This window comes from Gigantopelta aegis, chromosome 10, assembly GCF_016097555.1.
Source record: "Gigantopelta aegis isolate Gae_Host chromosome 10, Gae_host_genome, whole genome shotgun sequence".
Taxonomy (NCBI): Eukaryota; Metazoa; Mollusca; class Gastropoda; order Neomphalida; family Peltospiridae; genus Gigantopelta; species Gigantopelta aegis.
The window spans coordinates 36,824,136-36,841,461 of record NC_054708.1 but is presented as its reverse complement, the minus strand read 5'-3'; the positions used below and the strand labels follow the sequence as shown (position 1 = coordinate 36,841,461).

General features: G+C 38.0%; 1 protein-coding gene across 1 annotated transcript; it reads left to right on the top strand.

Moving 5' to 3' along the window:
• The first annotated feature begins 3,588 nt into the window (after positions 1–3,588).
• LOC121383606 lies at positions 3,589–4,182 on the top strand. Its single transcript, XM_041513696.1, has one exon. The coding sequence runs from the start codon at positions 3,589–3,591 to the stop codon at positions 4,180–4,182; it is 594 nt and encodes a 197-aa protein (XP_041369630.1).
• The last annotated feature ends 13,144 nt before the right edge of the window (positions 4,183–17,326 follow it).

Genomic DNA, 17,326 nt, shown 5'->3' with positions numbered 1-17,326 from the left:
CTGACTCCACTAACACGGTACCCTGACTGTACCAACTCAGTATAATGACTCGGTTCACTGACTCCACTAACACGGTACCCTGACTGTACCAACTCAGTATAATAACTGACTAACACGGGCCTGTACCAACTCAGTATAATGACTCGGTTCACTGACTCCACTAACACGGTACCCTGACTGTACCAACTCAGTATAATGACTCGGTTTACTGACTCCACTAACACGGTACCCTGCCTGTACCAACTCAGTATAATGACTCGGTTCACTGACTCCACTAACACGGTACCCTGACTGTACCAACTCAGTATAATGACTCGGTTTACTGACTCCACTAACACGGTACCCTGACTGTACCAACTCAGTATAATGACTCGGTTCACTGACTCCACTAACACGGTACCCGGCCTGTACCAACTCAGTATAATGACTCGGTTTACTGACTCCACTAACACGGTACCCTGACTGTACCAACTCAGTATAATGACTCGGTTCACTGACTCCACTAACACGGTACCCTGACTGTACCAACTCAGTATAATGACTCGGTTCACTGACTCCACTAACACGGTACCCTGCCTGTACCAACTCAGTATAATGACTCGGTTCACTGACTCCACTAACACGGTACCCTGACTGTACCAACTCAGTATAATGACTCGGTTTACTGACTCCACTAACACGGTACCCTGACTGTACCAACTCAGTATAATGACTCGGTTCACTGACTCCACTAACACGGTACCCTGCCTGTACCAACTCAGTATAATGACTCGGTTCACTGACTCCACTAACACGGTACCCTGACTGTACCAACTCAGTATAATGACTCGGTTCACTGACTCCACTAACACGGTACCCTGCCTGTACCAACTCAGTATAATGACTCGGTTCACTGACTCCACTAACACGGTACAACTGTATAATGACTCTTCACTACCAACTCAGTATAATGACTCGGTTCACTGACTCCACTAACACGGTACCCTGACTGTACCAACTCAGTATAATGACTCGGTTCACTGACTCCACTAACACGGTACACGGCCTGTACCAACTCAGTATAATGACTCGGTTCACTGACTCCACTAACACGGTACCCTGACTGTACCAACTCAGTATAATGACTCGGTTCACTGACTCCACTAACACGGTACCCTGACTGTACCAACTCAGTATAATGACTCGGTTCACTGACTCCACTAACACGGTACCCTGACTGTACCAACTCAGTATAATGACTCGGTTCACTGACTCCACTAACACGGTACCCGGACTGTACCAACTCAGTATAATGACTCGGTTCACTGACTCCACTAACACGGTACCCTGACTGTACCAACTCAGTATAATGACTCGGTTTACTGACTCCACTAACACGGTACCCTGACTGTACCAACTCAGTATAATGACTCGGTTCACTGACTCCACTAACACGGTACCCTGACTGTACCAACTCAGTATAATGACTCGGTTCACTGACTCCACTAACACGGTACCCTGACTGTACCAACTCAGTATAATGACTCGGTTCACTGACTCCACTAACACGGTACCCTGACTGTACCAACTCAGTATAATGACTCGGTTCACTGACTCCACTAACACGGTACCCTGACTGTACCAACTCAGTATAATGACTCGGTTCACTGACTCCACTAACACGGTACCCTGACTGTACCAACTCAGTATAATGACTCGGTTCACTGACTCCACTAACACGGTACCCTGACTGTACCAACTCAGTATAATGACTCGGTTCACTGACTCCACTAACACGGTACCCTGACTGTACCAACTCAGTATAATGACTCGGTTCACTGACTCCACTAACACGGTACCCTGACTGTACCAACTCAGTATAATGACTCGGTTCACTGACTCCACTAACACGGTAACACGGTATGACCGGTTGACTGACTACCACGGTACTCTGTACCAACTCAGTATAATGACTCGGTTCACTGACTCCACTAACACGGTACCCTGACTGTACCAACTCAGTATAATGACTCGGTTCACTGACTCCACTAACACGGTACCCTGACTGTACCAACTCAGTATAATGACTCGGTTCACTGACTCCACTAACACGGTACCCTGACTGTACCAACTCAGTATAATGACTCGGTTCACTGACTCCACTAACACGGTACCCTGCCTGTACCAACTCAGTATAATGACTCGGTTCACTGACTCCACTAACACGGTACCCTGACTGTACCAACTCAGTATAATGACTCGGTTCACTGACTCCACTAACACGGTACGGCCTGTACCAACTGTATAATACACTGAACTCACTGTACCAACTCAGTATAATGACTCAGTATAATGACTCGGTTTACTGACTCCACTAACACGGTACCCTGACTGTACCAACTCAGTATAATGACTCGGTTCACTGACTCCACTAACACGGTACCCTGCCTGTACCAACTCAGTATAATGACTCGGTTCACTGACTCCACTAACACGGTACCCTGACTGTACCAACTCAGTATAATGACTCGGTTCACTGACTCCACTAACACGGTATCCTGACTGTACCAACTCAGTATAATGACTCGGTTCACTGACTCCACTAACACGGTACCCTGCCTGTACCAACTCAGTATAATGACTCGGTTCACTGACTCCACTAACACGGTACCCTGACTGTACCAACTCAGTATAATGACTCGGTTCACTGACTCCACTAACACGGTACCCTGACTGTACCAACTTAGTATAATGACTCGGTTCACTGACTCCACTAACACAGTACCCTGACTGTACCAACTCAGTATAATCACGCGGTCCACTGACTCCACTAACACGGTACACGGCCTGTACCAACTCAGTATAATGACTCGGTTCACTGACTCCACTAACACGGTACCCTGACTGTACCAACTCAGTATAATGACTCGGTTGTACTGACTCCACTAACACGGTACCCTGACTGTACCAACTCAGTATAATGACTCGGTTCACTGACTCCACTAACACGGTACCCTGACTGTACCAACTCAGTATAATGACTCGGTTCACTGACTCCACTAACACGGTACCCTGACTGTACCAACTCAGTATAATGACTCGGTTCACTGACTCCACTAACACGGTACCCTGACTGTACCAACTCAGTATAATGACTCGGTTCACTGACTCCACTAACACGGTACCCTGACTGTACCAACTCAGTATAATGACTCGGGTCACTAACACGGTACCCTGACTGTACCATCCAGTATAACTCGGTTTACTGACTCAACTAACACGGTACCCTGACTGTACCAACTCAGTATAATGACTCGGTTCACTGACTCCACTAACACGGTACCCTGACTGTACCAACTCAGTATAAGCATGACTCCCAAAACGACCTGGTCAAACGGTCACTGGCAATGGCTATGATCAGTGACCGGTACCCAGAAGAATCTTGGATCCATGCATACACTGATGGTTCGTCAACAAATGCTGTGGCCAATGGAGGGGCAGACATATTTATCAAGCTCCCTTCAAGAAATACCCTAACTGCAAAAGTACCAACTCGGCACCCACAGTTCCAACTAATGCGGTACCCATGCACTTATTCAGGCTGCTACAATGATCAAGGATGCAAAAGAAGACTGTCAACAAGTTGTCTTCCTCACAGATGCTCTCTCAGTCCTACAAGCCTTGCAAGGGGAAAAACTTCCTCACCTGAATGAAGCCATGCAAGAGGTAGCAAAGGAAAGACGAGTAGCTCTACAGTGGATCCCAGCACATTGTGGGATTCCAGGAAATGAGGAAGCAGACAGGCTAGCCAAGCTAGGAGCTAATCATGTACAGCCCAGCAACAACATTAGCTTCTCAGAGAAGAAAACCTTGATAAAGGCAGCCAACAGACCCAGGACAGAACAAGATGATTACCACCTTCTCAGTCGCTTGGAACAAGTAACTCTGTTGAGACTCCGGACAGGCCACAACCGACTGAATGCTCACATGTTCAGAAAGTTTAAACTTGCAGCAACACCAACCTGCAGTTGTGGCCTGGAAGACCAAACAGCAGAACACATCTTACAGGCGTGTCCAATTCATCAAGACCTGAGACAAGCTGAGTGGCCAATCGAAACTGCCATACACACCAAACTCTATGGAAAGAGAGGCGAACTGGAAAAAACAGCTCATTTTATCTTACAGACTGGACTATTGGTCTAAATTGTGAAAGAGAAAAAAAAAAAAAAAAAAAAATGACTCGGTTCACTGACTCCACTAACACGGTACCCTGACTGTACCAACTCAGTATAATGACTCGGTTTACTGACTCCACTAACACGGTACCCTGCCTTTACCAACTCAGTATAATGACTCGGTTCACTGACTCCACTAACACGGTACCCTGACTGTACCAACTCAGTATAATGACTCGGTTCACTGACTCCACTAACACGGTACCCTGCCTGTACCAACTCAGTATAATGACTCGGTTCACTGACTCCACTAACACGGTACACGGCCTGTACCAACTCAGTATAATGACTCGGTTCACTGACTCCACTAACACGGTACCCTGACTGTACCAACTCAGTATAATCACGCGGTCCACTGACTCCACTAACACGGTACCCTGACTGTACCAACTCAGTATAATGACACGGTTCACTGACTCCACTAACACGGTATCCGGCCTGTACCATCTCAGTTGGAATATCACTTTAAGAAGATGAATATCACTTTATTTTGATATGTCCATTGTATATAGATCTATTATCTCGTTATATTAAGACATATTACTGGTTCAAACCATCGGTGTATAAAATTGTACAATTATTATCTGTTCAAAACAAAACAGAACTCTGTAGTCTTGGTAAATATATCAAACAGGCCACATATTTACGTTCTCAACTCATTTGAATATCCATCCTCCAAATACACAATCTATCATGTATATATTTCTGTTTGTGTATCATTGTATATTTTATGCCTATGATTCGCAAGGTTTAAAGCAAATAAACTATACTGTACAGAATTATTTACAGTAATAAAGCATGACTGACTTTTGTCTACTGATTGGGTGTACTGACTTGGTGTACTGATTCGACCTCTGAGTCGGTATACTGACTTGGTGTACTGACTTTGTTTACTGATTCGACCTCTGAGTCGGTATACTGACTTGGTGTACTGACTTGGTTCACTGATTCGACCTCTGAGTCGGTATACTGATTGGGTGTACTGACTTGGTTCACTGATTCGACCTCTGAGTCGGTATACTGACTTGGTGTACTGACTTGGTTTACTGATTCGACCTCTGAGTCGGTATACTGATTGGGTGTACTGACTTGGTTTACTGATTCGACCTCTGAGTCGGTATACTGACTTGGTGTACTGACTTTGTTTACTTTCTTAGTTTACTGACTCTGAGTACTGACTTGGTTTTCTGATTCGACTTGGTATACTGAATAGGTCAACTGACTCGCTGTACTGACTTGGTTTACTACGTCAACTCAAGGTACTACATTGTTTAATTTATCTACTAGGTAATCTATCCATTTACCGTAATTGCTCTCCATAAAGATAGACACACTGGACCGAATTTATGAAGCCTGTGTTTCTTAAACGCACGTGTTTAAGTATTGTAGAGACATGTAGTTACACGTGTTTAAGTATTGTAGAGACATGTAGTTACACGTGTTTAAGTATTGTACAGACATATAGTTACACGTGTTTAAGTATTGTACAGACATGTAGTTACACGTGTTTAAGTATTGTAGAGACATGTAGTTACACGTGTTTAAGTATTGTAGAGACATGTAGTTACACGTGTTTAAGTATTGTAGAGACATGTAGTTACATGCGTGTTTAAGTATTGTAGAGACATGTAGTTACACGTGTTTAAGTATTGTAGAGACATGTAGTTACACGTGTTTAAGTATTGTAGAGACATGTAGTTACACGTGTTTAAGTATTGTAGAGACATGTAGTTACATGCGTGTTTAAGTATTGTAGAGACATGTAGTTACACGTGTTTAAGTATTGTAGAGACATGTAGTTACACGTGTTTAAGTATTGTAGAGACATGTAGTTATACGTGTTTAAGTATTGTAGAGACATGTAGTTACATGCGTGTTTAAGTATTGTAGAGACATGTAGTTACACGTGTTTAAGTATTGTAGAGACATGTAGTTACATGCGTGTTTAAGTATTGTAGAGACATGTAGTTACACGTGTTTAAGTATTGTAGAGACATGTAGTTACATGCGTGTTTAAGTATTGTAGAGACATGTAGTTACACGTGTTTAAGTATTGTAGAGACATGTAGTTACACGTGTTTAAGTATTGTAGAGACATGTAGTTACATGCGTGTTTAAGTATTGTAGAGACATGTAGTTATACGTGTTTAAGTATTGTAGAGACATGTAGTTACATGCGTGTTTAAGTATTGTAGAGACATGTAGTTACACGTGTTTAAGTATTGTAGAGACATGTAGTTACACGTGTTTAAGTATTGTAGAGACATGTAGTTACACGTGTTTAAGTATTGTAGAGACATGTAGTTATACGTGTTTAAGTATTGTAGAGACATGTAGTTACATGCGTGTTTAAGTATTGTAGAGACATGTAGTTACACGTGTTTAAGTATTGTAGAGACATGTAGTTACACGTGTTTAAGTATTGTAGAGACATGTAGTTACACGTGTTTAAGTATTGTAGAGACATGTAGTTACATGCGTGTTTAAGTATTGTAGAGACATGTAGTTACACGTGTTTAAGTATTGTAGAGACATGTAGTTACACGTGTTTAAGTATTGTAGAGACATGTATTTACACGTGTCTAAGTATTGTAGAGACATGTAGTTACACGTGTTTAAGTATTGTAGAGACATGTAGCTACATGCGTGTAAGTATTGTAGAGACATGTAGTTACACGTGTTTAAGTATTGTAGAAACATGTAGTTACACGTGTTTAAGTATTGTAGAGACATGTAGTTACATGCTTGTTTAAGTATTGTAGAGACATGTAGTTACATGCGTGTTTAAGTATTGTAGAGACATATAGTTACATGCGTGTAAGTATTGTACAGGCATGTAGTTACACGTGTTTAAGTATTGTAGAGACATGTAGTTACATGCGTGTAAGTATTGTAGAGACATGTAGTTACATGCGTGTAAGTATTGTAGAGACATGTAGTTACACGTGTTTAAGTATTGTAGAGACATGTAGTTACATGCGTGTTTAAGTATTGTAGAGACATGTAGTTACATGCGTGTAAGTATTGTAGAGACATGTAGTTACACGTGTTTAAGTATTGTAGAGACATGTAGTTACACGTGTTTAAGTATTGTACAGACATGTAGTTACACGTGTTTAAGTATTGTAGAGACATGTAGTTACACGTGTTTAAGTATTGTAGAGACATGTAGTTACACGTGTTTAAGTATTGTAGAGACATGTAGTTACATGCGTGTTTAAGTATTGTAGAGACATGTAGTTACACGTGTTTAAGTATTGTAGAGACATGTAGTTACACGTGTTTAAGTATTGTAGAGACATGTAGTTACACGTGTTTAAGTATTGTAGAGACATGTAGTTACACGTGTTTAAGTATTGTAGAGACATGTAGTTACACGTGTTTAAGTATTGTAGAGACATGTAGTTATACGTGTTTAAGTATTGTAGAGACATGTAGTTACATGCGTGTTTAAGTATTGTAGAGACATGTAGTTACACGTGTTTAAGTATTGTAGAGACATGTAGTTACATGCGTGTTTAAGTATTGTAGAGACATGTAGTTACACGTGTTTAAGTATTGTAGAGACATGTAGTTACATGCGTGTTTAAGTATTGTAGAGACATGTAGTTACACGTGTTTAAGTATTGTAGAGACATGTAGTTACACGTGTTTAAGTATTGTAGAGACATGTAGTTACATGCGTGTTTAAGTATTGTAGAGACATGTAGTTACACGTGTTTAAGTATTGTAGAGACATGTAGTTACATGCGTGTTTAAGTATTGTAGAGACATGTAGTTACACGTGTTTAAGTATTGTAGAGACATGTAGTTACACGTGTTTAAGTATTGTAGAGACATGTAGTTACATGCGTGTTTAAGTATTGTAGAGACATGTAGTTACAGTTAAGTATTGTACGTTACACGTGTTTAAGTATTGTAGAGACATGTAGTTACATGCGTGTTTAAGTATTGTAGAGACATGTAGTTACATGCGTGTAAGTATTGTAGAGACATGTAGTTACACGTGTTTAAGTATTGTAGAGACATGTAGTTACATGCGTGTTTAAGTATTGTAGAGACATGTAGTTACATGCGTGTAAGTATTGTAGAGACATGTAGTTACACGTGTTTAAGTATTGTAGAGACATGTAGTTACACGTGTTTAAGTATTGTAGAGACATGTAGTTACACGTGTTTAAGTATTGTAGAGACATGTAGTTACACGTGTTTAAGTATTGTAGAGACATGTAGTTACACGTGTAGTGTACACGTAGTTACACGTGTTTAAGTATTGTAGAGACATGTAGTTACACGTGTTTAAGTATTGTAGAGACATGTAGTTACACGTGTTTAAGTATTGTAGAGACATGTAGTTACATGCGTGTTTAAGTATTGTAGAGACATGTAGTTACATGCGTGTAAGTATTGTAGACATATAGTTACATGCGTGTAAGTATTGTACAGGCATGTAGTTACACGTGTTTAAGTATTGTAGAGACATGTAGTTACATGCGTGTAAGTATTGTAGAGACATGTAGTTACATGCGTGTAAGTATTGTAGAGACATGTAGTTACACGTGTTTAAGTATTGTAGAGACATGTAGTTACATGCGTGTTTAAGTATTGTAGAGACATGTAGTTACATGCGTGTAAGTATTGTAGAGACATGTAGTTACACGTGTTTAAGTATTGTAGAGACATGTAGTTACATGCGTGTAAGTATTGTAGAGACATGTAGTTACACGTGTTTAAGTATTGTAGAGACATATAGTTACACGTGTTTAAATATTGTAGAGACATGTAGTTACACGTAGTTACACGTGTTTAAGTATTGTAGAGACATGTAGTTACATGCGTGTTTAAGTATTGTATGTAGTTACATGTAGTTACATGTAGTTACACGTGTTTAAGTATTGTAGAGACATGTAGTTACATGCGTGTTTAAGTATTGTAGAGACATGTAGTTACACGTGTGTAAGTATTGTAGAGACATGTAGTTACACGTGTTTAAGTATTGTAGAGACATGTAGTTACATGCTTGTTTAAGTATTGTAGAGACATGTAGTTACATGCGTGTTTAAGTATTGTAGAGACATGTAGTTACATGCTTGTAAGTATTGTAGAGACATGTGTTTAAGTATTGTAGAGACATGTAGTTACACGTGTTTAAGTATTGTAGAGACGTGTTTAAGTATTGTAGAGACATGTAGTTACATGCGTGTAAGTATTGTAGAGACATGTAGTTACACGTGTTTAAGTATTGTAGAGACATGTAGTTACATGCGTGTAAGTATTGTAGAGACATGTAGTTACACGTGTTTAAGTATTGTAGAGACATATAGTTACACGTGTTTAAATATTGTAGAGACATGTAGTTACACGTAGTTACACGTGTTTAAGTATTGTAGAGACATGTAGTTACATGCGTGTTTAAGTATTGTAGAGACATGTAGTTACACGTGTTTAAGTATTGTAGAGACATGTAGTTACAAGTGTTTAAGTATTGTAGAGACATGTAGTTACACGTGTTTAAGTATTGTAGAGACATGTAGTTACACGTGTTTAAGTATTGTAGAGACATGTAGTTACATGCGTGTAAGTATTGTAGAGACATGTAGTTACATGCGTGTTTAAGTATTGTAGAGACATGTAGTTACACGTGTTTAAGTATTGTAGAGACATGTAGTTACACGTGTTTAAGTATTGTAGAGACATGTAATTACACGTGTTTAAGTATTGTAGAGACATGTAGTTACATGCGTTTAAGTATTGTAGAGACATGTAGTTACATGCGTGTTTAAGTATTGTATAGACATGTAGTTACACGTGTTTAAGTATTGTAGAGCCATGTAGTTACAAGTGTTTAAGTATTGTAGAGACATGTAGTTACACGTGTTTAAGTATTGTAGAGACATATAGTTACACGTGTTTAAGTATTGTAGAGACATGTAGTTACACGTGTTTAAGTATTGTATAGACATGTAGTTACACGTGTTTAAGTATTGTAGAGCCATGTAGTTACAAGTGTTTAAGTATTGTAGAGCCATGTAGTTACAAGTGTTTAAGTATTGTAGAGACATATAGTTACACGTGTTTAAGTATTGTAGAGACATGTAGTTTCATGCATGTAAGTCATACACAGGCTTTGTAAATTTGTCCCATTATGTCATTGGAAGTTATTTCTGTGTTATTACTGCCTGTACACAAACCGGTGTCGTTTACACGTGTGAAACACCTAGTCTTAAGTCTGGATGTGCTGTCTTAACTTTGACCAGCACCAAGTGTGTGTTTGACTGTGATCGAAAAAACAACAATTAAACCACAGCAATAATAAAACATGACCCCTCCCCACACTCATATTCTCGTAAACTAAAAACAGACATCATTATTAATGAAAGCCTTAAATAATTTGAGGGGCGAAAGATTTTAGCGTATCCCCATCGCTTGGTAGTTTACAATTTAGATAAAATCAAAAGTGAAATATGAGCTATTATTGGTAACATCAGGGACTTGGGTTGGGGATATCGGTTCTGTTAGATTCGGAGTCCATTATTGGTCCATCGGTTCTGTTAGATTCGGAGTCCATTACTCTCTTTTGTACTGGTAAAAAGAATCTTTGAGGGGTACTGATCGAATAGTTCATAACATCGGCCTGGGAAGAACGTTCATTACTAATACAAAAGTTACAAACATTCCGGTGGAAAGTGACGTGGTCGGCGGTTTGAATGAATGGATGTTCAACGGAACCCCAGCACGGGACATACATCGGCTATTGGGAGTCAAGCAAAGGTAAGTATATGAATAATATTCACTGTCAGGAGGAAAGAAGTCAAAAGTCACATTAAAGTGACAAACCCTAGTTTTTAAACACTATGACGTGTTTTTCAGTATTAAAGCCGTTTTTTAAATTATAAATATTTACATTTTATTATTTAGAATATTAACATTCGTACTGGTTCTGGTCATCCAGGTTTTTGCAATACCCCAAAATGCATTTTCAATCATTCTAAAAACGCTCGTTCGTTTGAGAAATAATGGTTATCGAGACAAGCTCTAGTTATTTTAGACGATATGTCCCTGTTTAAACATCACATACTTTAGTTTTTCTCTATTATAACCTTATCAAAATGTGTGTTTGCAGGTGTGAAGATTAATTAAATTTAGTGTCCATTTGCTGGGGCTGAAACTAGGGTCTGCGCCTTTAAAACATAATTTAAGCAGTTTACATGTTCGCCTTTATTGGGATGGGGGCCCAACATAGGATCTGGAAATGTATAACTGGACAAACATGCACACATCCGGAGGGAATGTCTGAACAGTCGTTAAGCTGAGAGGGCCACATGGAGCTATCGTACAAACAAGTTACTAGCACTTTTAAAACCCCAAATATCACTATCATTGGTAAATATGAAAACCAAAGATACTTTTTCAAAACGGATTGCCGTAATATATTACAGCATGTTGTATACAAGCCAAAAATGCAATTCTGGAGAGAGAACTGCAATCGACCTGTAATGTTAAGTTCGGTGCCATGCAATTATGTAGGGAGAAATTATACATTGTTTTGCATTATGTTACTAATTATATATATATTAAAGTACAAATATGATTATTTTAATTACCTTTTTGAATATTAGGGTTTGTTTTTTTAATATTAGGTCAAATAAATATATAAAAAAGATCATTTGGAATCGTTTGTATAATCTTGGTTTTCCTAAATATTCTAGGATCTTAACTACCGCTTGTATACACTTTGTTTTCGTTTGTTTTTTGGTATACACTTTTATATACCCTCATTTTGACTCTGCTCCACTGTTGAGAAACACATTTGGTCACGTACTCGGATCACGTAAGTAAATTGGCATTTTTAATTAAAGATGGCAACCATTTTACAGAAAAATACAGATGAAATGAATATAACAAATATGATACAGCTCATCTAATCATCTTCGCGTTCGACCCCGGTATAGACGTCTAGAACTTTAACAAACCGTTAAAGGTTATACTATATAAAATATAATACCATTGGTGACAATGTAACATACGTAGTAATTTATGCAATATATGAAAAAAACTATGAGCCATAAAAGTGCATACTACACATGTAAAGTTTCAGCTGGAGAAAGTTAAATATTATTTTGTTTAACGACACCATTAGAGCACATTGATTTATTAATCATCGGCTATTGTATGTCAAACATTTGATAGTTTTGACATATAGTCTTAGAGAGGAAACCTGCTACATTTTCCATTAGTAACAAAGATTCTTTTATATATGCACTTTCCATTCAGGGCAGCACATACCACAGACTTTGCCATACCAGTGATGAGAACCCTATCAGAGAATGCATGCACTGTGGTGATTCGATCCTACGACGTATGCACCTCAGGCGAGCGTTCTACCGGCTGAGCTAGATATCGCCCCTGGTAACTGACTAACGCACACGGCTCATTTTCAGTATAACAACATGTTGTATGACAAGGTCGTGTTGCCTGGACAACGTTTGTATGTGTAGACCATTCATTGTCAATTGGATCACAAACACTGTACAGGAACAACTAGTAGTAATTTCAGGTGTACTATATCAATATATTTTTAATATTTGTTAATGACAATATCCTGGAAAGGTTTCATATAGACGTGTAAGGCGCCGTACTGAGGTATAATTGGAGTGAATCTAATATTTGTTATGGACTAAGAAAATATTGAAGGAAGTTAAAATTGGATAGACATTTTTTTCATATAACAAATACTGTGGGTTGTGGTTATGTGTGTATGTTCTGGTCTGTCAATATATTCTCTCTCACTTGGTGGTCCAGGTACAAACGCAGCTGAAACGCTCTCCGACCTACTAAATGTCCAACAGTTTCCGGCCAACTATGACGTTATCTAATTTGAGTTAATCATCTGCAACACTCGCGATTTTGAAAAATGGAATTGTGTTATAACTATATTTCATACAATACTGTATATTTTCTTTTTGAATGAGACTTGAGGTTTGGATAGATAGTGGTACTGGGACACGATGAATACCACCACCATCAGTAATGCGCTGCGTTATTTATTTCGACAATGGGTATTGATATGGGTAGCAATTCATTATTTATCATCAGCACAATATTCACTTCCTGGCCAGCGTTGTGTGCAGCAAGTTGTCTGTGCAATATGTTTCGTTAAGTTCAAGGAGTGTACCGGATTCTAACTGATTGAATTGTGTGATTTGGGTATGTAGAATACACAATTATCACATAAACATTCGTGAAGGAATCCATGTGGCAAATGATGAGCATCCACATGTTAGACAGTACACCAACAACTGTGTCCATGTGATCATATCTAGTAAAATTATAACTTCAGCCAGTATTGTTTACAGAAGATTTGAATACAGGATACTTACCCACATGGTGGATTGGTGGAAGCGTCCACACATCTGGCAAGCACAGAATCGAATGTTGTACTTGGAGCACATGTTAGGAGAAAGGTTTGTCCTCTAAAACACTGCATATACTTCACGCAGGACGTACAATCTGGATACAGCCCATCCGCATGTCCAGAGCAGGTCTCTATACACTGCACTGGAAATATGGATAAACAACAGTTACACTGACGCGTACCATTATATCATGAGATAATAACTATACTGACTAATGCTAGTATATAGTACTGATCTTACACAAGATCTTCATTTAGAAGGTTTAAAATTGAAAATCACACACACACACGCACACGCACACACACACAACGTTTACTTGTCGCTTGTAATAAACCCTTCTAAATGGAAGGAAGGAAATGTTTTATTTAACGACGCACTCAACACATTTTATTTACGGTTATATGGCGTCAGACATATGGTTAAGGACAACACAAATATTGAGAGAGGAAACCCGCTGTCGCCACTTCATGGGCTACTCTTTTCGATGAGCAGCAAGGGGTCTTTTATATGCACCATCCCACAGACAGGGTAGCACATACCACGGCCTTTGATATACCAGTCTTGGTGCACTGGCTGGAACGAGAAATAGCCCAATGGGCCCACCGACGGGGATCGACCCGACACCGACCGCGCATCGAGCGAGCGCTGTACCACTGGGCTATGTCCCGCCCCCTTCTAAATGGTGACAGTTCGTATTAAAAATTAAAATTAAAATAAAAATAAAATTAGAATCATGTTTTTCTAAATATTAGAACATCTGCTTGTTTTATGTTATACTGTTGTTGTTGTTTTAAAATTATTCCAATGATTCAAGTGTTTCAATTTTAAAACATTCATCCTATGCTGGTCGAAGGTGTTGTGGGCACTTTGTAACTCCAAATTACGTCGTAGAATCAAAAGTGCTTTATGTGTCCGCCTTATATTTTATGTTTAAGGACTGCCGCCAAAATGAACCAAATATTATTACAAAACTGCGTTAGTACTCGCGTACATACGAGTACGTTATTCGATATGTACATTTTAATGTTCATTATGTACGTTATTCAGTATGTACATTTTAATTTTCATTATGTACGTTATTCAGTATGTACATTTTAATTTTCATTATGTACGTTATTCGATATGTACATTTTAATTTTCATTATATATGTTATTCAAATCTTATTCATTATGTACGTTATTCAGTATGTACATTTTAATTTTCATTATGTACGTTATTCGATATGTACATTTTAATTTTCATTATATACGTTATTCGATATGCACATTTTAATTTCCATTATGTACGTTATTCGATATAACCGGTCTCGGTGGCGTCGTGGCAGGCCATCGGTCTACAGGCTGGTAGGTACTGGGTTAGGATCCCAGTCGAGGCATGGGATTTTTAATTCAGATACCGACTCCAAACCCTGAGTGAGTGCTCCGCAAGGCTCAATGGGTAAGTGTAAACCACTTGCACCGACCAGTGATCCATAACTGGTTCAACAAAGGCCATGGTTTGTGCTATCCTGCCTGTGGGAAGCGCAAAGAAAAGATCCCTTGCTGCCTGTCGTAAAAAGAGTAGCCTATGTGGCGACAGCGGGTTTCCTCTCCAAATCTGTATGGTCCTTAACCATATGTCTGACGCCATATAACCGTAAATAAAATGTGTTGAGTGCGTCGTTAAATAAAACATTTCTTTCTTTTTTATTCGATATGTACATTTTAATTTTCATTATGTACGTTATTCAGTATGTACATTTTAATTTTCATTATGTACGTTATTCAGTATGTACATTTTAATTTTCATTATGCATGTTATCGATATGTACATTTTAATGTCCATTATGTACGTTATTCGATATGTACATTTTAATTTTCATTATGTACGTTATTCGATATGTACATTTTAATTTCCATTATGTACGTAATTCAGTATGTACATTTTCATTTTCATTATGTACGTTATTCGATATGTACATTTTAATTTTCATTATGTACGTTATTCGATATGTACATTTTAATTTTTCATTATGTACGTTATTCGATCTGTGCATTTTAATTTTCATTAGGTACGTTATTCAGTATGTACATTTTAATTTTCATTAGGTACATTATTCTATATGTATACTGTCATTTTCACTTTGCGCTGATTTTTTTTGTTATATAGGAGCGGAACGTAGCCCAGTGGCAAAGCGCACACCTGATGCGCGGTTGGTCTAGGATCAACCCCCGTCGGTGAACCCATCGAGCTATTTCTCGTTCCAGACAGTGCACCACGACTGGTATATCAAAGGCTATGTGCTATCCTGTTTGTGGGATGATGCATATAAAATATCCCTTGTTACTAATGGAAAAATGTAGCAGGTTTCCTTTCTATAACTGTTTGATATCCAATAGCCGATAATTAGTAAATCAATGTGGTCTAGTGGTGTCGTTAGTTACATATCAAACAGCATGCTTTATTTTAACTATTTTTAGTTTGTGTGGACCTCTTGGTTTCTGAATACGCATCGAAAATCTACCCAAATGGGCAATGATACATTAAAGTACATTTATGACGACAGCAACCAAATATTATTTAATATAATATTCCTTAACTACTAACAATTACCTTGCATACGAACACACGTAATTAGGAACATCGATACACTAATAAACACTGTTTGATTAGAAATACTTGTGGAATGAATGATAGCGGAACTATACTGTACCTCATATTAATAAACACACATTTTATTTTTGCCAAAAAATATTCATTTTGTAGGCATACATACATATTTATATATAAAATAATATAATGTGCACACTGCGGGGAATGGTATGTAGCATCGGGTTACAATCAATAAAATTCTATAGTAAATGGGTAATGCATGCATAGCAATAATATACAGTATAGTAACATATGTCATGTATCAATGTTGTCTGTTCTATGCGTGGTAGCAGTGTTCAAATACTTACACAATTTAATTAGCTGTTTTGAATTGTCGCTGGACAGTAATTGCGTTAATTTAAATGTTGATGGTTTATTGTAATAAAAAGGTTTAATATATTTATCTCTTATGTTACTGAAGAAAGGACACACTAGAACAAAGTGATATTCGTCTTCTACTACATTCATATTGCACAGACGACAAATTCTATTATTCCTATCAATATTATGGTATCTGCCCGTTTCTATAAAGAGATTATGGGAAGATAATCTATATTTACTCAAAATATGTTTGTATTTCAAGGCAATAGGTTTCTGAAGATAAGGTTGTAAGCAATAATTATTAACAACCTATTTGTATAACAGACATTTTGGAGAATTGTTGAATACAGCATACATAGATTGGATAAATTAATTAGTCATTTTCTGTTTGAATAGTGATATAAATGCATTGTGATTTTCTACATTTTGATTATACCATATGTGACCAAAACTGTTAGTGAGAAGCAGGTCTCGTATTTGACTAACCCAGTTAACAGAACGTGGTTTTCTTATGCACTCGTCATATAGGGTGTTATAACACTCTTTCAAAATACAGTTATCTGTATTCAACAAATTTATCCAATATTTAACCATACGGATGTTCCTACTTAAGTACAAAGGTGATCTACATAATTCAAAATATACCATCATATTAGTAGTGCTCCTTTTCACGCCTAAAATACGTTTACAGAATTGTAAATGTAGGATCTCGTGACTATTTGCTTTGTTAAAACCCCAAACTT

Coding starts and splice junctions, on each gene's coding strand:
- LOC121383606 (XM_041513696.1), top strand. CDS start 3,589: ATGATCAAGGATGCAAAAGAAGACTGTCAACAAGTTGTCTTCCTCACA.